Source organism: Desmodus rotundus, chromosome 7 (assembly GCF_022682495.2).
Source record: "Desmodus rotundus isolate HL8 chromosome 7, HLdesRot8A.1, whole genome shotgun sequence".
NCBI lineage: Eukaryota > Metazoa > Chordata > Mammalia > Chiroptera > Phyllostomidae > Desmodus > Desmodus rotundus.
This window is the reverse complement of record NC_071393.1, coordinates 134014691-134039997: the sequence shown is the minus strand read 5'-3', so window position 1 is coordinate 134039997 and position 25307 is coordinate 134014691. Positions and strand designations below refer to the sequence as shown.

Below are 25307 nucleotides of genomic sequence, written 5' to 3'. Positions count from 1 at the left end.
CCACGCTGAGGCGGTGAAGGAGGAGGAGCGAGGGCCCCCACTGAGGACCAGAAAAGCCGGCCTGTGCGTACCACCTAAGGTCACCCAGAGAGGTGCCAGGTGCCTCTGAAGTGCTCGCGTTTCTTAGCTCGCACCCTAAACTCTGCATCATCTTCATCTATTATATTTAAAAACATACAGTGGCTATGTTGCATTATTTTAAAAAGTTACATTTTTATAGAAAAAAATACCGCTTTTACTTTAGCATCCCTTATCCCTGCCAATGCACCAAGGGAGCCTGGGAGAAGGCAGTTTCACGCACGTGTGCAAGTCTCACAAACGCACACCTGTAACATGACGATGAGGGTCCCCAACCGCAGACCGAGAGGCAAGCCCACAGTACGCGTGAGGATAACAGCGACCCAATACTGTGGGCGCCAGTCCCCATCGGTGACCTGGAGCCATGCCCCGGACACACGTCCTTTCCAGAGCTCGCCCTCAGGGGTGTTGAGAGCGGGCCCTTCCCGCCCAGCAACCCGTGAAACGTGCTCGGGCTGTGGAAGCTCCCAGGAGACCGCCTTTTGGGGTGCTTGTTATGTGACTTGTCTCCGATTACCCACTCCTTAGACTGAGCTCAGTGGAGAGATTCGGCAGCCCAGGTGTGGTTCTGTGTGGACAGGGGATGGGCTCTGGGACCTGAGGAGACTCTGTCCATCCCTCTCTGAGCGTGGAGACTAAACAGGTACCATCACCCTGCCACGAAGCCTAAGAGAGAAGCAAGCCCAGACGCGAGGAGGGATTTCCCCTCTGGCAAGCACCTCCTCCTCTCTTGGCCATTCTGACGCTCAGCTGCCGCCAGTATCTGCAAAGTGAACAGTGTTGCAATCCTGGGCAGTTTTTACTGCTGTGGTTTGGCAGGAAGGGGGTTGGCTGGAGGAGCTGGCTTACACTCCCTTGAACTGGTGGGTTCAGGGGACTCCCCAAAGCCTCTTGTAAGCACTAAGCAGGAGCTGGGGACTCATGGAGGATGCAGGTAGCCTGGAGCCTTCGCCGGACCAGTGGCTGGATCTGGAGGCAGCAGCAGAAAACCAGGCAGTTGGGGCCAAGGAAAACTCCCTCCCTCACACCCACGAAGCAGCTACAGCCATCCAAGTCACACATCCCCAAATCCCGGCAAATGTCCACTGTGGACCTTGGGCGCAGGGACCGTCCAGCTGCAGCTGGTTTTCCTTTCACCCGATGGAACACACACTTGCCGCCCCGCAGACTGGCCGTCTGTGATGTGTCCAGACCCCGATTCCCAGGGCATTCTCTCCCCTCCTCCTCCGTGGGGGACCACACAGCACCTTCGTACCTGTTATCTCATTTACCCCAGTTGCTGCAAGGGAGCTCAGGGGCCCGGTCCCACGCACAACAGGCCTGACGCCGGGTGTCTTATGAGCAGGGTTCAGAGCAGAGTTGATGGGGGCCAAAGGCTGCTTCGGCAGGGACGCCTGCTTTTGAGAATGGCTGATAAGGTCAACCAAAGAGACCACTGTGAGGTCACACATCTCATTTCCCAGTGTCTTAGTTGTCTAGAAAAATGTCAACCCTCAGCCTACATTCCACACTTCCTTTCGGAAAGGATTTCCGTCCAAGAAACAAAATTCCTGCTGGAAGTCAAAACACGGCATTATGTCAGTGAAGAGCTTTACATAAATCGCCCCAAGCAGCTTTTTACTAGAAATAGGGCCAGTTAGGAAACACCTGTTTAAAATGTTTAGCAGTCACTGGAGACTCTGTTGGGGACAAAAACTGCCGCTTCGTAGACATTTCCGGCAAATATTTCCAGCGCACCACGGCAGGAGGAGCACAGATGTGGAGTCGGCGGCCCTGCCCCCAGTGGGGCCAGTTGCTTTACCTCCACAAGCCGTAGTTTCCTTCAGCTGCGGAAACTCAGTGGGGACGCAGCCGCTAAGAGGTAGGCGACTGTGGCAGAATCAACTAAACCGTGTGACAAAGTGCCCAGAGTGTGGTTATCAACTAATATTACTTCCCTCTTCCTAATTTCACTGACAAGAGTCTGTATGTATTTCTGGGCTCTTCTACGATCCTCAAAACTAAAACACTATAAAGGATATTAGTAATTACTATTTCAACATTTATTAAAGGATAAATGACCTCAGGGCCTGAAGAATGAGACAATTCCATCAGTTAAAAATAAAAAGGCCTACTTTGAATCATTTAATTTCCAGAGCAATCTGTTTCAGAATCTAAAATGTAGTGTTAAAATCATCCACCAATAGGTGGTAGTGTTTACATACTTCTTAAATGGTTTTAAATTAAATAGATAATATCTTTTCATTCAGTCAATGAATATTTACTGAGCAATTACTGTGCGTCAGGCACTATGCAAAATGCTAGAGATACAAAGAATAAGAAGTGCGGTGGCTTCTCCCTCCTTGAGCGCTGGGGGCCGAGGGGCGGGTGTGGCGGGCGTGGGGAAGGAGTTCCAGGTCCAGACCAAGCGAAAGGGCAGGTCTAGAGCCATCTGACCGGCACCGGACTCAGCCAGAGGGCCAGGGCAGCTTCCCAGAGAAAGGGGCACCGCGAGCCAGGCCTGGAAGGGTACGCTGGAGACTCGTCCGCCTGCCCTCCCCCGCTGAAGTTCCGGACACGCACGTACACATGTCACTCAGAAGGGAAAACTCTCCACTTGCTGAGTGCTGGGAAGTGTATACTAATTCGTCAAACTATGCGCTTGTGTGTAGGTTTTTTGGTATCTGTGTTTGATTTCATAATAATTTTTTTTCTAAATATGCTTTTTTCTTACTTAGGTTGGCACTTCTTTGAGACTGAGTTTGATCATCTTTCTGTCAGTTAGTTGGCATTCGTGTTTCTCACTGAACTACCTGATCAAACTCTCCCCCATTTTCTAACTGAGTTGTCTGTTTTCTCACTGGTCTGCGGTGAGTCCTTTGCAAACGAAGGAAATTGGCCCTTTTCCGTCACATGTGTCATTAATGTTTGTTGAGAGAACGAATGTGTGTGTGCAAACCCTTTCGCTTACCCACCATGCCTTGCACTGCACTCTGCATGGAGTAGGTCAGTTAAGTGGGTCAGTAGTTAGGCAGTGCTGTGGGATTGAGTGAGCAAGGTGCGAAAAGTGTCCAAAGCTCCTGATCCCTTTCTTTTCCAGTTAGGATGAGGGCAGAAGCAGGAAGATCTCGAAGACTCTGAAACGTCCCAAAGAGGAGAGGGACTTGAAGACTGGAGGGGGGGCCTGCAGGGTGCCCCAACGCTCTGGAAGAGGGGAAGCAATCTTTGCGGCTGCCGTTTACCGAGGACCAATGGTAGGCAAGCTCCACGCTAAGGATTCCACGTGCGTGACCTTATTTAACCCTTAGGACAACCCCGGGAGGTAGGTGCTGTTTCTACTGGCACCGAGGAAAACCCCAAAGACATGAAGTAACCCGACCACAGCCACACAACAAAAAAGCGGCAGAACTGGGAGTAACCCCTGGCTGCGGCTCCATCACCCAGTTGGTTTAATCTTTTTTTGTTATATTAATTGGGGTGAAAAAGATTGACTCAACAAATGTTTACTGAGTACCTACTATGTGCCAGGTATTGTTCCAGATGGTGTGCTTGGCCGGACCGTATTAGAAAAACCTTGCTGGTAACTGAACGTCCAGCTGAAGTGTATCTGCCCAGAGTCACGACAACCCACGTCCGAAAGGAGCTGGAAGAGTGCGTTTACTGACACTAAGGCGCGGTCAGAGACTAAGTGAAGAAGAGGCTTACAGGACATGTGCAGAGAGTGTCGTTTATGTCAAAATTATACACTGCACCCTAGAAACAAAACCAGATGGGAATGTAAGAAAATGTTCGCTATGAGTCCCTGAGGTCATAGGTGATTTCCACTTCCTCTTTTTTTGTACATCTGGTTTTCCTAAAACACATGCTATGTGTGTAATAAGTGAAAGGGAGAGAGAGAGAGAGATAGAGAGAGAGAGAGAGAGGAAAAGAGAAAGAGGAAGGAAGGAAGGGAGGGGGAGGGAGGGAGGAAGGAAGAAAGAATCTTGCTGGGGACAAGCGACAGCTGGTGTTGGACAGGCCTGATCTCAGGGCACAGTGAGGGCCCTGAGCCTGCGGCTGAGGATGAGATCGAGAGACTGCTGCATCCGTGATGGCGCTAACGTGAGAGAAACACAAACCTGAAGGCCTCAGGGTATCATTCAAGACTACCTCATCGAGTGCCAGAGCGTCCGGGAGGAGGAGGAGGTGCTCGGCGTCCAGCCCCGAGGGTCTGCACCTGGCCCAGCGGGTCTGGGCAAAGCGGTCCGTGCGGGAGTGCGGAGTGTGCGTCCTTCAAGGTGAGAGGGCTTCTAAAGGGCCATTTCCGCACTGCGGATGTCTTCGTTTTTAGTTTGAGGTTTTTCTCAAATTATGTTGACTCCAAAGAAAGGCAGTTTATGTTTGTTCCAACAAGGTTTCCAGCAGATGGCTGACACATTTCATGTTAAATCAGCCCATTAGAACAATTTCTTGATGGAAACAAAGTGTTTTGTGTTTTTTTTTTAAAGTTGGTATGTCTCATTCCCGCAGAATTACAAAGAATTACATTTCCATCAGTTTATAATTGAAACAGTTTATCAGTCTAACATCTATCATAAATTGTGCATTCTAAATAGTAACTGTTTTTCTGTCTGAAATAAAACACTTTTTTAAATTAAAAAAATTCCTACTGGATTAGTATACTAGCTACATTAGATAGTCTAGATAGTTCATCAAAATGTTATTTTCAATCCCCTATTCAAATTTAGTAAGTACTTCATTATGATGTGGATCACTATCTGATTATTAATATTTATTTCCCATCAATAATATATAAAGTAAATATTACATTGCTATATATTGCTTTCGTTTTCCTGGAAGTTTTGTCAGTACAAAGATTAAGTGCCATTTATTTTGTGGCTTATTACCAGCCAAGCACTATGAAATGTTACGCATGCTAAGATAAAAGTCTACAATGTCACATCAAAGACTCTTAAATCCAGCGACCATTTCCAAAGAAAATGGGATAGAGAAGCAAGAAGAGACACGATTATAAATAATATAGTTTCTATGAAAGCAAAACATAACAATTTTAAAATGAACTACATCTTAGAAAATGTGAATGTTGAGATCTCAAAAACACTATTATTTTAGGTTCAACAGTCCGACTTGTACAATTTATACGGACTGGCTTTATATTTGCTGTAATTATTGTTATTGAGAAATAGACATGTTGACGTGGAATGGTTTTTCTTGAGGGAGAGGAGCCTTTTTCTAATTTCCGCCAAAGCTCCTGCGCGCCAACAACAGGTTTGCCCGTGGTGCGTGATACTACCATGAGCTTTACGGCAGATGAGCGGCGACCGGTACTGCCGTGTGCGGGACCAGTCTCTGCCCCAAGTCAGGACAGCTCCGAAGCTCTCCCTCCACAGCATCGCCCTCACTCACGGGCACGCTAGTGAGCGTTCCTGAGTCACACACGACCCGCAGCCCAGCTTATTCCTCTTTTGTTTTTCGCAGATACGCAGACTTCCAGCTGCCACCGTGCTGATGACCAGGCTAAAGCCTGTCTGTGTTTTGTACCTGTATATGTGACCTACTTTGTTTCCTGTCCACCCCCTGCAAAGTCTGGCTTTCAGGACTGGCACCCTAAGCCCGGTGCCAAGGTACCCTGGTTCCTTTTTTTTTTTTAATTTTACCCCTCCCCTCTGCCAACCTCCAGCTTGTTCTCTCTGTGGGTCTATTTCTGTTTTGTTCTGCTTATTCGTTTGTTTTGTTTTGCTTTTTGTTTTTTTAGATTCCACGTGTAAGTGAAATCAGGCGGTATTCGTCTTTCTCTGATATATTTCACTGAGCACAGACCAGCTCACTCTGATGGGACATTAACAGCTGTGGGAACTGTGACAATTCGTGACACTGCACATCCACCTGACCACTTCTAGACTTTGCCGAAGTCTGGGTGGAGGTCACGGTACTGCCACTTATGTGGATGTAATCCAGTGTGTGTCAGACCAGAAAAATGACCAATAACCTCAGAGGCCACCTAGCAGCCCCTCACCGCACCCACGAGGGACACCAAGTGCAGGAGTCTGGACGCCTGGCCCGCACAGGCCTCACGGTGCAGCGCGGCCCCACTCTGAGTGCTGCACACCGCGCGGGGTTCTCTTACCATTTCTTGTAAACGTATAAGATTCAAGGGCATTAGACAGGAAATCCCAGTTCACAGAGGGAGAAACTGAGGATCAGGGAAGTGAAGTGGCAGAACTGGATTGGAAACCCAGGTCCTTCTTTTACTCCAGAGTCTGCGCCCTTTCCATGGGGTCTCGCCGCCTACACTAACCAAAAAAGGAATCCTTTAAAAATGTAAGACGGCATCCCAGAACCATGGACAAACGCTAGTGCACGACAGGGAAGAGACCAGGCGATCCTGAGACCACCAAATACCATCATGTTTAAAAGAGAAATTGTGACGGGCCACTCCCGGTACCTTCCTGTGCACGTTCGAAGTTCCGAGGTCTGGACGCTGTTCAGTGAGCCTCCAGCTCGGCCACACTGCCCTACAGCAGGCCGCTCACGGGGGATGGGGGAGCAAGGATGGAGGAACGGGGCTGGGTGGAGACAGAGTCACCAACTTGACCTTCACTTTATTGCTTCTTTGTTGCTGCTTCTTCCTGTCTGAGTCACCTCCTCTGGACCCCTGAAGGTGTCTGTCTGTCCCAGTCATGACCCAAGAGGGGGCAGGAACCTTCCCTCTGGACCTCCTTAGGTACCAGCAGCTCAACCAGTTCAGAGCTATGCTGGCTTCTACTAGTCTAATGGGAGAAAGAATTTATTTTTAAATGGATGTGTTCAGTTGCTTAAACTATTTTGAGGAAATGATTAGTAAATGTACTCAGGCCCTCATTTCCAAATCAAAATTTCCTACAGTGGCATTTATAAAAAAAATAAAAACCCCTCTGTAAATATCTTTTATGGAAATATTTACCCAGCACATTTACCAAAGCCATAGGATTTAAAAGATGAAACAGATCTGGAGTTTGCACAACGCAGATTCCTCTTGGAAATTCCTAATAAGGTGCAGATGTGCAGAGAAGGGGCCAAGTCGTTAAGGGCAGCCAAGATCTGGACACCTCAGGTCAGCTTGCAGGCGCTCTCGGAACCACAGGCCCCCCAGGCCACACTGCTGGTCCCTGGGCTCACACTCGCTGCCATTGTAACAGCTTGGCCTCAATTCCAGGGTATTATCACCCAATTAGCATAATCTTCTGATAAGAAGCAGTAATAGTCTACATTAGAAGACCCAACCCATGTGAGTGGTTTTTGAGAGATTGTTAGTGGACCATGGACTTGACCTGCTATAGATGTGAGAAGTGCTTGCTTTTTTCCTACAAAAGATGGTCTTTCAGGAATAGAACTGAAAATGCACTCAAGCTTCCTTCACAGGACTGGGACACGATGGATTTACAGACTTGGAGATTTTACAGCCTGTGGGCTGGAGCTGACTGCTCGATGACTAAGCCTTTTCCTTACACGAACATTGGGGGGGGGGGGGATGGGCAGAGTTTAGCCGTGAAGCTGAAATTCCTCCCTAAGCCTTGCTCCACAGAGAGAATAAGATAAAGCACAAGGACCAAAAAGACGGAATAAAGTGCATGAGGTACAATACACACAGAGTAAACCTAAAGTGCATTAGGTATAATAGGCATGATCTCGCACGCACACCACATCCGGAAACATAGAAAGCAATTAAAATGCCAAAAACTAGCTTTCACTCTTAAAGTGTTCCTGTTAGTTTCATAGCTATCTGTCATAATCCACCATATACTGATCTCAAAAAACCCCCAAAATTAGGAGTAAGGGCATTTCATGAATCCAGTGAGAGAATGGTTCCTACTTCTGGTGTTAGCTCAGTGTTAAAAATAGTTTCCAACCAATCATAGAAGTACGACCTTTCACCCGCTGTCAGAGAAAATACTGCTGACACACTTAAACCACCCACTGAAATTAAGTTCTACATGGCAGCAGAGTGTGCTACACAATATCAAGTGCCACCGTGGAAACTCAGAACAGCTTCCCAGCTCCACGTAGCTGGTCGAGGCGAGTTCTCAGCAGCTACTTCTGTCTGTGTGAGCGCGCTGGGAGCTCATGCTGTCCTTTTCTTCCTGGACAGTAACTGCCCCAGCGCCGTTCGACGGGCACCCACCGCAAACTCAGCAGAGGCCCAGGTGGCCCTGAGAGGCCCGAGCTTGTGTGTGTGTGAGGGGCCTGGACTCATCTCTGGGGAAAAGAGGGACAAGGCATCTGACCAGTGGGGACCATGGGTTCGGTGCCTGTACCTTTCACTGTTCTTTTTGCCACTGGAAGAGCTGCTGGTGGAGCCTGTGCGGTTCCGGTTGCCTTTGGGATCCCCGTAGCTTTCCCTGCGACCACCAGGAGACACGCGTTCAGAAGAGCTGGTCCGCTTGATGGTGCTGGAGTGAGAGGAAAATGACAAGGAAGTCCTTAACAAAGTGATTTTATGACCGGGTACAAAATGTACACACAGAGCGCCATGTTTCCACATTTATGTTTGAAAGACAGACTGGCTCTGGCTGGTGTGGCTCAGTGGATTGAGTGCCGATCTGTGAACCGAGAGGTCACTGGTTCAATTCCCAGTCAGGGCACATGCCTGGGTTGCAGGCCAGGTCCCCAGTAGGGGGCATGCGAGAGGCAACCACACATTGATGTTTCTCTCCCTTTCTTTCTCCCTCCCTTCCCCTCTCTTTAAAAGTAAATAAATAAAATCTTCGAAAGACAGATTGGTTCTCAAGTCCTGACTACAGAAATCAAAAAACTTTCCAGAATGTCACTTGGACTCAATGCCTCTCCCACTGCTCTTGTAACTATGGCGATTAGCACAGGTCCAAGTCATGGAGGAAGCTGAAAGGTCAGAACCCGCACAAGGCCGTGTGAGAGAACCTCGGGGGCTGGGTGGGGCAAGACTCGGTGCTTGAGTAGGCCTTAGCTTAGACCATTGGTGCTCAACCCGGGGTGACTCTGCCCCCAGGGGACAGGTGGCAATGTCCAGAGACATTTTTGGTTGTCACAGCGGGGGGAGAGGGCTACCACTAGCATCTGGTGGACGGAGGCCAGGGATGCTGGTCCATCCCCGATGCCGCCCAGGACGGCCCAACAACAAGGTGGGATCCCGCCCCGAGCATCAATGGTGCTGATGATACTGAAGAACTCTGGTCTGAAGGCACGCATGGGACGAACACAGGACGCCACAAGAGGTGACAGAGCATGTCACCTGTGTGTGATGCCACGCTGAGTGGTGGTACCCATGCTGACACCGAGCATCCTTCTGTAAAACTGGAGCACGAGAGCTGAGGCAGGACAGTTAGATGTTAGATGTTAGGGGACTTTTTGACAAGTGGGAAAAGGGACACTGAGACAGATGGTGAGACCAGTGGGGCCACATGATTTGAGCCGTTTGCAGCTGGCTAGGAAATCACACTCTCTTATCTTCCCTGGCCACGGACACGTGAGAGCCAATGGTTTCCAGCTCGGCTCCCTGACCAGAGAATAAACAGTTGGTCAGGGAGCCAGACAACAGACGCCCAGTTCGTGCCAGCCAGACCAAGGGCTGAGAAAGTCAGGGAGATAAATGACCAAAAAAATCCAATTAAAACCCAAAACTCAAGATAGAGGTAAAGCTGACCACAAAATGACCCTGGTACATCGGCACATTAAAGAACACACCTGGAAAGCTGAGGAATATTCTATGGAGACCCTCCCCTGGGGCTCCCCCAGGATTCCGGCCTTCAGAAAACAGGTAAGAACCCTGCAGGTAAGAACAGGTCAGAAACAAAGGACCCAGCCCCAGGCTCTCTCTGGAGCACACCTGTGCCTTTCTTACCCCTTTCGTCCTCAGGCTTGAACTTTCTTTCTCCTCACCTCTAAGGGTCCCCACAAGATCTGCAGGCTGGGGAGCAGTGGGCTGTAGTAGTGGCAGCCTGTCCCAGGCTAACCCCCTGAACCTGTCTCAAGGCCCCCTTTTCTCCGACTCAGGGAGCTGACAGCAGCCCCATTTGGCCCACTTCTGTCACTGTGACTTCTGCTTCTCAGGGAGTCCACACAGCCCCGTGCGGCTCACGTCCTTCCCATAACGATTCTAGGGAGCCGCCAAAGCAGAGCACCACCTAGTCCCTCCCCTGCTGCATCTTCTGTCCTAAGTCCTTCCTTCATTTCCCGTCTCCAGCTTTAATAAACATACTTGCAAAGCGTCTTGGATTCCTGCACGAAGTCAAGAGCCCATACACTACCGGCTGGCCGGAGGCAGATCCGCTCCAGCCAGGTCCCTTTCCAGTGATGGGGTGGTTGGAAACCCAGGGGGAATGTCTGGGAAGACCCCCAGAAGACTGAATTTCTGGGGGAGGTAGGAGGCTTGATTGTGCTGTACTGACACAGGGGGAAGCGCTGGCTCGCAGGGAAGTCAGAGCCGCCTGTTGCGCTCCCGGAGCAGGTAACTGTATCACCGGTATCCCTGCAGAGTGCTGACATTTTCATCATCGGCCATACATTTCTAGAGATCTTATGTCATTTATCGTTCTTGTGAACTTAGTGGCACAGAAGCTTGATAAATATCTATTAAATGAAGGGACACGAAGTGCTTTAATTTAGCACCTGCCTGAGAAGGGAGAAGGGGTGGGTGGGTGCAGTTCCTGGTCTGGCGCACGAGGAGGGGTGTGTGGGGGGATAATCATACACCCCTGTGACCCAGGCAGTGGCTCAGAGCAGCAACCGTCCAGCTGGCGGTCACTGAACCATGGATGTGAAGGGAATCACCACACAAGGACGGCAAAGTGTTGCGGGAGCAGAGAGCCCAGAGGGATGGGGAGGAAGGAATGTGGAGAGGGGCTGGCAGCCCAAACAGAGAAAAAGGGGCAGGACTGGTCCAGGGGCCGGGGAGAGGACTGGGCTTTGGGGGTGGGGTGGACGGACGGCAAGACCGTGGCCTCGGGGCTGACCGGCTGTGCCCTCATTTCCACAGTTACAGGTCAGACGGAGAGAGGCCTCATGTGCACGGGCTCCTGCCACCACCCAGGGCTACTCCTCCTAGGTGGCCATCATCCCCTCTCTGCTTTTACTCTCAGCTCCTGCTCAGCCTGTTCCTTCCTTCGGGCCCATGGGCCATCCTTCTTCCTTCGTGACTTCCATCTAATCTCTTGGCGTGTTTTTAAAAACCACACAGCGTACTGGCCTTTGAAAACCAGCTTGCTCTCCGAGCGACGAGCAACATAAACGAAAGGACCCAAACTGTGCAGGTATGAGAGCGCTTCTGCACAGTCCCGTTGGTGACGAGGACGCTCTGATTCACAGCCTGAGTCTTCCAGTGGGACCAGCACGGGTGTGCCTCTGAGTCAAAATGTGAATTTTTAGAACGGTCAATTTGGGGACAAGGAAATTACAGATCTTAGGAGAACGTGACATTTCTGAGACTTGGGACTGAAGCCTTACAATTACAGAAACCTTTGTGCTTCAAGTTCAGGATCTTCCAATGACAACAAACATCAAGCTAGTGTGACGTGGCGGGTCGTTCTGGGCCAATCACTCGAGGCTTTTAGGTCCTGGGTCGAGGGCGGCCTGCGGGGTCCCTGTGGGAGTTCGCAGCAAGCTCGCAGTGATTGAAAGCCTGGGGGTTGGGGGGAGGTTGAGGAGGGGACAAAAGGGGTAAATTGGTGATGGAAGGAGAGTTCAGGAACACACAATTCGATATACAGGTGATGCATTACAGAACTGTACACCTGAACCCTAATAATTTTACTAACCAGTGTCTCCCCAATCCATTCAGTACAAATTGAAAACGAACGGAGTCCTGGAGTGTTTTAGGTAGTGGTCAAGTTAGTGGTGGAGTCCCATACTCTTGACTAGCACGTCCTTCCACTGCTTGTCCTTGTTGTGTGGGCTGCCCCTTTAAGAGGCAGAGGAGCGAGGTGACTTCTTACAAGACCTGGTGGCAATGCTGATGTTCCTAGGGGGACCTTGGACAAGCTCCTGAAACTCTAGTTTCAGCTTCCTCATCCAAAAATTGAAATGAAAAAATTCAACCTCTCAGGGGATGAAATGACCTGAAAAATGCCAGGAAAATAGATGTTCGTTCGACAAACAGGAGTCCCCCACCCCTGCTCCCGGTCCCTGTCACAGATGGACTCCCTTTGCAAAGTAGAGAAAGTGGGGATGGTCTCTTCCAGCTCAAATGTTTGGTCACACAGTAAGTGCTGGGAAAAATATAAATAAAAATTTGTATAAAGCACCCTTAAAGAGCTGAGAACCCAATTTTCAGGTGGTTAGCACTCAACCGTGGCCGGAAGAGTTGGTAGGGAGCATTAACGATGGACCACAGTGGCAGCCACAGTGAACGGTATTGAGGACTCTGCATGTTACACGTGCCACCTAACGTAAACTCACAAGGCCTCTGCAAAAGTATCATCGCCCCATTTCACAGCCGAGGAAACAAACTCGGGCATAAAGCCACTCGCCCTTGTCCTCTCCCCTGGGCCCCTCAGCAGGGCCCACCTGCAGTTTATGAGACACGGCGGCACCAGAATTTGGGGGACCTGTTGAACATCTAAACACCCCGCAAACGCCGATAGTTAATCCAGTGACGTGACCTGAGTCGTGATGAATGGGAGGCACAGGGTAAGGTCTCCGAGCTGGTGTGTTCGAGGGGAGGGGAGGCAGCCAGTCACGGAGCAGAGCGCAGTGCCTGGCCTGCCGAGTGTCTGCTCAGTCTGCCTGCATGGAGAAGTTTCACCGACCCGTTCAGTCTCTGTGCGAACAGCACAGAAACACAGAGCAGACTAAGCGGGAGTACAAAGCGACAAGCCGGAACTCACCCCCAACGGGGAAGCGCACACACCGAGGTTTGCGTGTACAGGCTTGCATACGATCCATCACGGCTCCTCCCAGACGCCTGTCATTCACACATTTGCAGTGAGATGTAAAGCTATTTTTTTAAAAAAAATCTGTCATTGTTGTATTGATAGAAAAAACAAGACATTTCCTTTTGAGAGCCAAGCACTCTTATGAATGAAGGAGGATTTACTAGGACCCAGAGTGAAGGACAGAAAACAAAGCTTGAAGACGAGACAGGGGCGGCCAGAGGGAGTAATTCTGCATAGGCACGCACCTGGGGGAGCCTCCCGAAACAACCAGCCGTGCTATCAGAGGAGTTACGCCCCTCTCGGCGACAAGTGAAGCGGAATGCTCTTTATCTGGAGGCTGCAGGAGGCCTGCCTTTGAGGGAGGCTGTGCAGTCACACAGACGTCCTCTCGTGCTTACGGCAAGCAGAGGACTTTCCGTGTAGAAATGCCAGATACCAGCATTTCCTCCTCTTCCTCCTGCTCTCTGCTACCCTCCCAAACCAAACCCCCCAGTCCTGAACATGTCCCAGTTCTTCACATTTTACAGTATACATGCATCCCGTGGGTTTGGCCAAAGTAAACTAAATTTTAGACAGAAAGAAATTTCTGAGGTGGAACTTGGTGACCAGAAAAAAGTGGCAATCTTTTTTTTTTACAGTTTGATAACTCTAAGTGTAGTAAGCTATAATCATGTCTTTCTTTTGTATGTGACTTGGAACCAAGAACTGGTTTTCCAAAATTTTGCAAAATGATCCCAAATTTCTTACAGTAGAAAAAATGGAAATCTCAGGTAGCTGTTCTGTGTGATCACAGATTTTCTGATGACATCACGGCGGCCAAGGGTGATTAACACTAGAGTAAAGCAAGTATCCACTCAGCTAATACTTACTAGGCATCGCCCACATGCTGCGTGCTATGCTGCAACCCGGGGAGCCCACAGGGACAGGGGGACCAGGACTCACCTGGCCTTTGTCCTACTGGGCGTGAGGAAATCTAACAGGGTGAGAGCACGTGCTTCGGTGATTGGAATGCCCTTATTTTTCACTGTGTAAAGACATGTCTCTGTGGCAAAAGCCAAGTGATTTCCTAAGAGGCCTGGTGGTCTTAGAGAATCTGACGGATCCCAAGAAGTTGTTTTTACTGCCACAAGAAGCCAAATACCTGAGCCCTGGGAGGAGCTGGCATTGCTCCTGATGAAGGGGCAGGTGCCAATTTGTCATCTTCTGCTCACAGCTGAATTGTCCTGTCTCTATTCTGCTATGGACCTCCATGATACAAGTATTAGAAGTAATCATTTTGTAAAAACTAAGAGCAGATTTCGTTGTTCTACTCTTTAAATCGTGAGTGATATGTATCTGGCTTTGGTGTATCTTTAAAAGCTGTGTTTCTAACAAGGGCAACTCTTTTGTCAAAGGACGGCCAGCTGCGAGTTCGGATGCAGGAGTTGCTGACCGTCCTGTCTCACGCTCGGAGCAGAGCGATTTTAAAATAATGCCCCTTTTTTGTACCGTTCCCTCGTCTTGCTCTCTCTTCTCACAGCTCTGCCCTATTGTAAAACTCCACTTAGGAACGGAAAGAATGAGCGACTGTCTCTGTGCTGAGCCCATGGAGATGTTACTCTATTGTCAGCTTCAGCACCCCCACTGAGCGAGGTATGACCTACAACAGTCTTCCCCGATTGTCCCCCTCTTTTCCTTTGACTAATGGAAACAAAGCTTCTCCCAAGGAGTCCAAATCCAGCCCCCAATCAAAGGCTTAATTGGCAACACAAAGCTCAACCACCAGGTCCTGGACAATTTCCAAAGGGGATTCTGTTCTTAAGCACCAGGCTGCAAACCCCCTAGAGAAAAGAAAACACACACACACACACACACACACACACACACCCATCCGCACATGCAGACGCCCCAGCTCCGGGAGTTTGGAACTCTGACTACAGAAAATTTCTACACGGCTGCACACATACTGGAAGTACCTGGAAGTTGTTTTAATCCTAATATTTACAATGCCCGGTTGCTTTCTGTTTTAGAAATTCTCTCCCAATGAGTGATCTATAGGAACTTTACAAACACAGAATAACCATCAGATGCTACTGTTAGGTTTACAACTTCCAAATGGATGGAAACACACATCCATGGAAGCCCATAAAAGCCAAAGGGGAGGAAAAATAAGTGATTCACTACACTCTACACTAGAAACCAACACTCTTGGACACTCAATCTAGAATCCATGTATTTATAATTGGCAGCTAGGCAGTAACTTCCTACATTTTTACTTTTCTTTTGCTCTGAAAAAAAATTTATTTTATTTCTATAAGTTCCAAATATATAAAGAGGTATGAATAATAAAATTCTATTTTCTTCAAGAGGAAAGGAAATCTCATTTTTTTTACTATCTGCTACTTCAAAAAGTCAATCTTAAAATTAAACAGCACACTCTTAAATGACCAATGGGCACAGAAGAAATTGCTAGAGAATTTGGAAGACATGCCATGACCTGTGTGGCTGAGTTGGTTGGGTGTCGTCCCACAAAGCAAAACATCGCCAGTTCAATTCCCAGGCAGGGCACAGGCCTGGGTTGCAGGTTCAGTCCCCAGTCCGGGTATGTACGAGAGGCAACTGATAAATGTTCCCCTCTCACATCGATGTTTATCTCCCACTCTTCCTCCCTCCCTTCCCCTCTCTCTAAAAATGAATAAATAAAATCTTAGGGAGAAAAAGAGAAGTTAGAAAATACCTGGAGATAAATGAAAATGAACACAAAACATACTAAAACTTATGGGATGTGAAGAAAACAGTACTAAGAAGGAAGTTATAGCCATAAACACCTGCATTAAAAAGAAATAAAACCTCAAATCAGCAACCTATCTTTATACCTCATGGAAGTATAAAAAGAAAAAAACAAACTAAACTAAAATTTTGCAGAAGTAAAGAGATAATAAAGAGTATAGCAGAGCTAAGTGAAATAGAACACAAGAACAATTTTTAAAAATCAGTGAAACCAAGAATCTTTTTAAAGATCAACAAAATTGACAAGTCCTCCGCAAGACTAAGAGAAAAAGAGCAAAGACTCAACTAAAGTAGAAATGGAAGAGGCGATATCACAACTGATTCACAGAAATAAAAAGGATTCTAAGAGACTACTGTGAACAAATACATGCTAATAAACCGACAGCGCAGAGGACATGGATGAACTCCTGATACGCACAACCTACCAAGACTGAATCATAACACGTAAAAGCTCCGAGCACATCTGCAGTCGGAAGGAAACTGAAGCGGTATCAAAAATCCCCCAACAGAGAAAACCCCAGGACCAGATGGCATCACTGGAGAATTCTACCCAACACTTAAAGAGGAGTTAATGCCAATCCTCTTCAAACCCTCCCAAAGAGCTGCAGGAGGACACTTGCCATCGCACTCTGTGAGGCCAGCATGACTCCAACACCACGAGCAGGTAAAGCTCCAAGAAAAACTACACAGGCCGGTATCCCTGATGAGCACCGACGCGGAGTCCTCAGCAAAGTAAAACCAGACTGAACTGAACAGTACATGGACTACTTACAACACCATGACCAAGTGGGATTCACCTCGGGATGCAAGGATGGTTCGATGTAACGAAAATCGATGTAATACATTGTGTTAACAGAATGGAAAATCAATCCGTGTAACACATCACATCAACAGAATGAAGAACAAGTAACAAATGTTTTCCTGATTGATGCAGAAAAAGCACTCAACAAAATTCAACATCTTTTCATGTTGGAAATACTCAACAAGCTAGAAATAGAAGGGAACTACCATAACATAATAAAAAGCCATAGATGAGAAGCCCACAGCTAATATCATGCTCAAAGGCGAGAGGCTAAAAGCTTTTCCTCCGAGAACAGGAACAAAGCAAAGATACCCACTCTCACCACCACCATTCAACACAGTACTGGGGGTCCTACCAGTACAATCAGACAAGAAAAAGAAATAAGAAGCACCCAAATTAGAAAGTAAAGTTATCTCTGCTTGCAGAGGACATAATCTTATATGTAAAAAACACTAAAGATTCGCCCTGGCTGTTGTGCCTCAGTGGACTGAGTGCTGGCCTGTGAACTGAAGGGTCACTGGTTCGATTCCTAGTCAGGGCACATGCCTGGGTTGTGGGCCAGGTGCCCAGTGGGGAGGTGTACAAGAGGCAACCACACACTGATGTTTCTCTCCCTCTCTTTGGCCCTCCCCTCCACTCTCTAAAAATAAATAAATAAAATCTTTTAAAAAACACTAAAGATTCTCACACACTAAAAATGTAAAACTAATAAGCAATCTTAGCAAAGTTGCAGATACAAAAACCAACACACAAAAATCAGTTGTATTTCTATAAACTAACAACAACTCCAGAAGGAAATTAAGAAACTGTGGAAACATACCAAATACTGTACTTTTACAGGCTTTTACCACATGGGAGACTGCAAAGTGTCATATAAGAAAAGGAAAACCTATTTTAACCCCCGAGATGGCTCTGCCTTTAGTCTGTCCAAGGCCCTTCGTGCCTACCTTTTGGTGGTCGCCGTCACAGCCGTTTCCTTCCTGGCCCCGGAGGGGGACGGCAGAGAGCTGCTCGGTTTCTTTGGTAACACAGTGCCATTGTTGACGGTGGTTCTTAGAGGCAGGGCCTGCACCAGCGGTCTTGCTGTAAGACAAGCGGAAGAGGACTTCAGAACGTGCCCCTTGTCCAGGTCACTCTTCAAGACACGCAGGGAGAAATCGGTTTCTACCAATGATGGCAGAATGGACGAAGGTGTCAAGACAATTCAATGGCGATTTCTAACAAGGGCTGTGGCACACTGAACCTTGGCACCCGCCGCACACCTTACACAGAAGTTAACTGGAAACGGACCACACAGACCTAAGTGTAAATGCGAAACTATAAGACTTCTCGATGAGCACCCTGGAGAAGGCTGTGGGGATGACTTCTTAGATTCAACACCAGAAGCACAGTCTGTGAAAGAAAAAATGGGTAGCTCAGAGCTCACTAACATCACAGACAGTGTGGCTCTGTGAAAGCCACTGCTATAAAGTCACAGACCGGGAGAAATATCTGCAAATCCCAGAGCTCATAAAGGATCCGCATACAGAATCTTAAAAAAAAAAAACCCTCTAAAACTCAACAGTAAGAAAGCAAACAGCCCGACTTAAAAAAAAAAAGACAGGGAAAAGATCCGAACAGACCCCTCACCAAAGAAGATACACAGATGGCAAATGAGCATATGAAAGGATGCTCAGCATCTTTTGTCACTAGGGACATGCAAATTAAAACAATAATGCGACATCTCGATATACCTATTAGGATGGCTAAAATCCAAAACACAGACAAAGTACCAACTTCTGGCCAGGATGCGGAGCAACAGGAGCTCATTCGGTGCTGGTGGGAGTGCAAAACTGCACCGTCACTTTGGAAGAAAGTTTGGCAGTTGCTAAACGTAGTCTTACCATACAATCTAGCAAAGGAGTGACCCTAGGTATTTATCCACTGATTGGAACACTTATGTTTATATGAAATCTGCATTTAATATTTACAACAACCAGAAGCAACCAAGATGTCTTTGAATTTGTGAGTGAATAGAAAAACTCTGGTATATTCATACACTGGAATATGATCAAACAAAAAAAGGAAATGAACCAACCCGCACAAGTGGGTGAGTCTGCATCCATGCTCGGAGAAAAGGCGGTAAGTTGCCTTTCCTGGGTCATTACTACATTCTTTTCCTTCGGTCCGGCGTGCCTCGCACGCTCTGACTGGCAGCCCGACTGCAGGCAAGACCCCCTGGACCTGTTTTCCTAATTAGACTGAAGTAGGGGCTCGAGTCTATAAATGCTTTCAGGACGTCTCCTCCACTCCAAAATCTACGACCCCAAACCCCGTGAGAAGAGCGTTCTGAAACGACGCTGGGTTTCCGCGGGCGTGGACACTCCGGGAGGTTCTCTCACACTCGTGGCCCACGGGAAGTGAAAGGAGAAGAGCCGCGAGGTGGAAGTGGACAGGCCCTGGTGGGCGGGGGGAGACGCAGTCACTCGTGTGGAAGCTATGGCCAACGGTGACTTCGCACACTATTTAACAGACTGTCCCCACACGTTACCAGGAGTAAACCCCGCAGACGGACTCCATGGTAACTGAAACCTCTGGCTCTCGGGTACTTGGAATCTGAGTTCTTAAACGCCCACAGTTAGGCCTGCAATGAAAAGTTCACGGTTCCAAATGGTGGGACTGGAGTAGCCAGACTTCAAAAAGTGCTATCCACGATAACACATTTTCAAAACTACAGTTGATACAACTATGGAAATTCAAGTGTAGCTAGTCAAATCCACTAATGCTGATCATGTTGACATTGATATTAAGTTATAATCTAACATCAAGAAACCCTTTTAACTTATATTAACAACTCAGTGCAATATCTGATAAGTAAAACTTTCCCTTAGGCCTAGGTAGGTGATTACGTGTGAAATCTAGTTTAATTTTAGCACATCTGACCGTTTATGGGCCTAGAATTCCTAATTATCTTTTTCAAAATTTAAAATGTCTGTATTTGAAATTGGAGACGGCAATCTGCTTTTGCTAAATTGTAAGACAAAGTAGATAACTGATTAAGTGCTGGGGAAGATTCCGGTCGCCAACATCCAGCAAAACTACAGATGCGTTTATCCTCTGGGCCAGCGATCCGATCCCCCTTCCGGGAATCGGCCCTAAAGATGCACTGGCAAAAACACAAAGGGCGCCCTGACCGGGGCGGCTCAGGTGGTGGGATGTTGTCCTGTAAACGGAAAGGTCCCCGGTTGGATTCCCAGTCAGGGCATGTACGAGAGGCAACCCATGGCTGTTTCTCTCTCACCTCGATGTTTCTCTCCCTCTCTTTCTTCCTCCCTTCCCCTCTCTCTAAAATAAAAAATAAAATGTAAAAAAAAAATATTCCTAATGGGGTGAAGAGAAGTGAATGGAGGGCAATTAGGAATAATAAATAAAACAAAACTGACTACACGTTGATAAATAATGAAGCCAGGTAAAAAAAAAAGGTATTTTTCTTTCTACTTTTATATACATTGGAACATTTTCATAATACAAAAGTCTAAAAACAATCTTTCTTTGAAGTCTCTGAAAAATTGAATATACCTACTAAACCTTTTCTGTAAATCACTAAAGAATTCCTATATAAACCACAGGGGGGAATTAATGAAAAACATGGAAGAAACTATAGTGTGTTCTGTCCGAAAGAAAGCGGAAGTTACTTCTGTAATTAACTAGTATGTAAAGAGAAAGGTAAGGAGAAAGCACGGTGAACGGGAGAGGGGAAAATATTTCTCCCTAATTGTGGTCCACCAGAATAAAGTACTAAGTTAATTATTCATTAATTTAATCCACTGCAAAGAGCTTAAAAATTTTTTAAATTTGCTAGTTTTATCTATACCTAATATAATCTGTGGAGGGACTATAACATACTATTTCACACAATTATATGCTGAAGATGATCTATTGTAATTTGCAAATCAAATCAAACCTTGAGAAAGGAACTCATTTCTAGTCATCTGGTTATTCATTTCTTAAATATTTGACTTGGTTTGAATAATGTTAATTTACATTAATATTGCTCAGAGGGGTGCACAGCAAAGCAACACGGAGGGCGGAAGCAATCCACCCCTGTGTGCAGCCAGGCCCCGGGGTCCACACCCAGATTTTCCCACACCAGCTGGGTAACCTGGGACAACTTATTCCGTCTCCTCGAGGCTGCTTCCTCATCTGCAAAGTGGGCATGATCATACCCCCCTCAAAGGATGGTGGAGAGGTGAAACGAGCTAATACATCCAAAATCTCTGCAAAGCCCAGCACTCAGTCAACTAACGAATGGAAGCCACAGTGTTATGTTAAACACCAGGGTTAAGTGTTAGTGTAGCGGAGGCCATGTGGCTACAGAGAATCCACGGCTGCTTTCAACAGCAGTCCCAGGGGCTCAATTCTGAGACTTGGTTTCCATGTGCTGGGGTGGCAGGACTGGCTTGCTCACCAGCATCGCCAGCAGAGGCTTCTGGTGCCATTTCCGAAGTCTCCAATCATTAAGGGGGCTATTAATAAAAAAAGGTTGCAAATGTACATTAAGTTTTATAAAAGGCAACCTGTTGAATTATAGCAAAATTAAGATAAGAAAGAACTACTTGCTGGTTAACACCCAAGAAAGCAGACAACCCAGATGCACAGGGCAGTGACTATGCATTTTTTTCTATATATATATATATATATATATATATATATATATATATATATATTCTATTTTATTATGTTATTACAGTTGTCCCATTTGCCCTTTATTCCCCTCTGCCCTGCACACCCCCTCCCACCTGCATCCTCCCCCTTTAGTTCATGTCCATGGGTTGTACATACAAGTTCTTTGGCTTCTCCATTTCCCATACCATTCTTAACCTCCCCCTGTCTATTTTCTGCCTACCAGTTATGCTACTTATTCCCTGTACCTTTTCCCCCTCTCCCCCCTCAAAGTCTCCCACTGATAAGCCTTCATGTGATCTCCATTTCTGTGATTCTGTTACTAGTTGTTTGCTTAGTTGTGGGGTTTTTTTTTTTAGGTTCGGTTATTACTAGCTGTGAGTTTGTTGTCATTTTACTGTTCATATTTTTGATCTTCTTCTATTTCTTAGATAAGTCCCTTTAATATTTCATACAATAAGGGCTGGGTGATAATGAACTCCTTTAACTAGACCTTATCTGGGAAGCACTTCATCTGCCCTTCTGTTCTAAATGAAAGCTTTGCTGGATAGAGTAATCTTGGACGTAGGTCCTTGCCTTTCATGACTTTAAATACTTCTTTCCAGCCCCTTCTTGCCTGTAAGGTTTCTTTTGAGAAATCAGCTGACAGTCTTATGGGCACTCCTTTGTAGGTAACTGTCTCCTTTTCTCTTGATGCTTTTAAGATTCTCTCCTTATCTTTTATCTTGGCTAATGTAATTATGATGTGCCTTGGTGTGTTCCTCTTTGGGTCCAGCTTCTTTGGGACTCTCTGAGCCTCCTAGACTTCCTGAAAGTCTATTTCCTTTGCCAGACTGGGGAAGTTCTCCTTCATTATTTTTTCAAGTAAGTTTTCAATTTCTTGGTCGTCTTCTCCTCCTTCTGGCACCCCTATGAGTCGGATGTTGGAACATTTAAAGATGTCCTGGAGGTTCCTAAGCCTCTCCCTCATTTTTCCAAATTCTTGTTTCTTCATTTTGTTCTGGTTGAATGTTTCTTTCTTCCTTCTGCTCCAAACCGTTGATTTGAGTCCTGGTTTCCTTCCCGTCACTGTTGGTTCCCTGTAGTTTTTTATTCATTTCACATAATGCAGCCTCCATTGCTGCCTGGCTCTTTTTTATGCTGCTGAAGTGCCCAGTGAGTTCCTGGAGCATCCTGATTACCAGTGTTTTGAACTGTGCCTCTGATAGGTTGGCTATCTCTTCGTCGCTTAGTTGTATTTTTTCTGGAGCTTTGAACTGTTCTCTCACTTGGGACATTTTTTTTTTTTTTTGCCTCTGTGCACCTGTTATGTAGTAAGGGGCGGAGCCTTACTTAGGTGTCCACCAGGGCAGGGCAACCAAGTCACTGTGTTGTGACGCTGTATGCGGGGGAGGGGCCACAGAGGGAATAGTGTCGCTTGCTGCGCTCTCAGCCAGCATTCAGTCACTTCCCCGCTACCCACAATCAAATTGGGTCCTTCTGGTGCTGATTCCCAGGTGGGTGGGCTTGTGTAGGTTCTAGGCCCCTGTGGGTCTCTCCAAAGGACTCTCCTGTGAGGCTGGGAGTTTCTCCCACTGCCGCCTCAACCCCCACAGATGTTTTCAGTCAGAGGTTTGAGGCTTTATTTCCCTGCACTGGGACCCTGGGTTGTGGGTCTGTCTTGTCCCCAGTTGTTCTTCCCAGTTTATCCGCATGTGAATGTGGGACCGCCTGGTCCACTAGCTGCCACCTTGCCCGAGTCCTCTCCATCCGGCTGCCTGTCTCCACCCCTCCTACCGTCTGGATGAATGTTTCTTCTTTATCTCCTTGGTTGTCGGGCTTCCATACAGTTCAGTTTTCTGTCAGTTTTGGTTGTTTTTTGTATTTAAATTGGTTGTTGTCCTTGTTTTGGTTGTGCGAGGAGGCACAGTGTGTCTACCTGCGCCTCCATCTTGGCTGGGAGTCCAGGACAGTGACTGTATTTTAACCAGCGTTTTCCATTTAAAACCCCGTGACGCACGCCTAGCACCAACATGGGAGCCAGCCGTGCCCGTGCACAACGGCTCTGTCACGAACCCGACCCGCACCTGTCTTCCTGAGAACAGGCGAGCGAACTCCGGCTGCGGAGGTCGGCTGTGAGTCCCGCTGCTGGTCCCCGCGCAGTGAAGATCAGATGCGGGCGGAAGAACAGAGTCATTTTAAATCAGAAATTCCTCCTGCTTAGTGAGGAATATACACCAAGGGCCATTTAGAAGCCAACTAAAAGTATAAAAGAGAAAAACACCGAGGGAAAAAAAGCAATAAATGTTGGTATAGCTCTTTCAAATGTTTGTACAGATTTGTCTGCTTAGTTGAAAGTATACAGTCTCTACAGTTTTATATCCTGCTTTCGGCTCCTCATGGAATACGCAACACCCCAGTGTTCTCCCTGTTGTTACCAGTCATAGACCCTTCTGAAGACCACACAGCCTTCGATCTCAGGGGTGCCAAGAGTTCTGGCCACGGCCCCGTGCTGGCTTCCCTCTACTGCTTCCTGTCCGACTGTCCCCACTGTGCACGATGCTGCAGTGACCTTTGTTTGCCAAGTGTTTTGTGTATTTGCACACACAGTGGCAGTAGACAAGGGGGTCTGCTCACTTCATTCCACTAGTGGTGAGTATTGTGCCCACTCCAACCTCAACACTGAAAAAACGTGACTATTAGCAAGAGCGTCAGAATATCTGCCCCGTGAGCCATCTGGTTCTTTCTCCGCTGTATGGTGACTCAAGGGCATCAGATCTTCCCGTCTGCACAGAAATCCAACACGGACAAAACTAACTCCGCAGGCTGATGCTCTCCACAGCAAAGACACACGAGAGGGCAACCAGTTCTTAGTATTTACAATAAAAATACGAAAGGAAAAGAACAGCAAAGTTTGGGGAGTTTAGGTAGAGGCTGAGTTCATCCTAAGACCCAGTATCATTGGGTCAAGAAGAGTTGGATAATTAGCACAATCGGCCACAATAGGGACAGTAGAATATTGTTAAAAAAAAGTGATCTGAGACACAGGTCCCTCTCTATGAACTAAGTCCACAGGCATTTTTAGGGGTGGCCACAGTCTTCCTGTCTCAGGAACCCTCGACCTTGAACTCGGAGTTATTTTCATGAGACTGCAGCTCTCCCCATTACGCTAGGCAAGTCCTACGAAGAAGGATCGAGTCGGTTGAAGCTCAGAGGTCAGGATGAGCAGAGAGCTGATGTACAGAGGACCAAGAGTGATCACCCACGGCCTGGCGGCCACACTGAGGCAGCAAGCGGAAGCACCGCCCAGCGGTGGGGGACGCGGGAAGCTCAAAGCCCCAGTGTTCGCCACGCACGTGTTCTGGGCGCTGTGAAAGCTGACCGCCTTCCAAGGCGGCCTGACCCTCTGTGGCACAGGGACGTGCCCCCGGAGCTCAAGACAGAGCCCGAAGCTTTGGACAACCAACCTGGGGGGAGAAAAAAAGTCGCTGAATATTTAAAAACTACTGTGCCGTGAGTCCAGTCCGCTTCAGGGCTGCACGAGGAAGGCAAGCCCAGGCGCTGCAAAGCAATGATGATAGCGGGGCCTTTCGGGAACCCAGCTAGGTTTGCCTACAACCCACCTTGTTTCAAAGATCCCCCTCCCCAACCAGCGCTGCAGAGGGCCAGCTCTCCAGACAGAGGGGCACCTGCCGGGCCACCTCGGTGCCTGGGGAGGAGCTGCCTCCAGTGCTGGTGACGGACGCCTCCCCTCCTCTGCCCCAACATCCCAAGTGTGCTGCACACGAGCAAGGGAACCACAGCCCCTGCATTAGAGGATGCCACCCCTCACCGGCTCCCTTGCGGTCTTTTCCCATTTCTTGATGTGACCTTCTGGCTTTTATGCTTTGACTTATTTTCACTTATGAAAAGAATGTTATGAAGAAACATCAGCTATAACTTCTCTTAGACGTTTTATAAAAATGAAGTTTTAATCAAGAAAAGATAACTCCTGGATAGCCCTCTTGCATTATTTCCCCCCTAATTTTCTGAAAGTAAAGACATTTACTTTTAAGGCTAGTAGCCTTAACTAGCATGGCTCAGTGCGCTGGGCATTATCCTGCAAAGGGAAGGGTCACCGGTTCGATTCCAGGTCCAGGCACATGCCTGGGTTG

General features: G+C 47.5%; 1 protein-coding gene across 4 annotated transcripts in view; it reads right to left on the bottom strand.

The window, feature by feature from the left end:
* The window catches only part of EML1 (EMAP like 1), a 142270-nt gene that overhangs the window by 32127 nt on the left and 84836 nt on the right, over nt 1-25307 (bottom strand). For all 4 annotated transcript variants that reach the window (XM_053928210.2, XM_024567658.3, XM_053928208.2 and 1 more), the window contains 2 exons: nt 17460-17595; nt 8352-8486 (listed from right to left, as the gene is read on the bottom strand). In XM_053928210.2, the coding sequence (XP_053784185.1) occupies nt 8352-8486; nt 17460-17595 (271 nt within the window). The remainder of the gene's footprint in view (nt 1-8351; nt 8487-17459; nt 17596-25307) is intronic.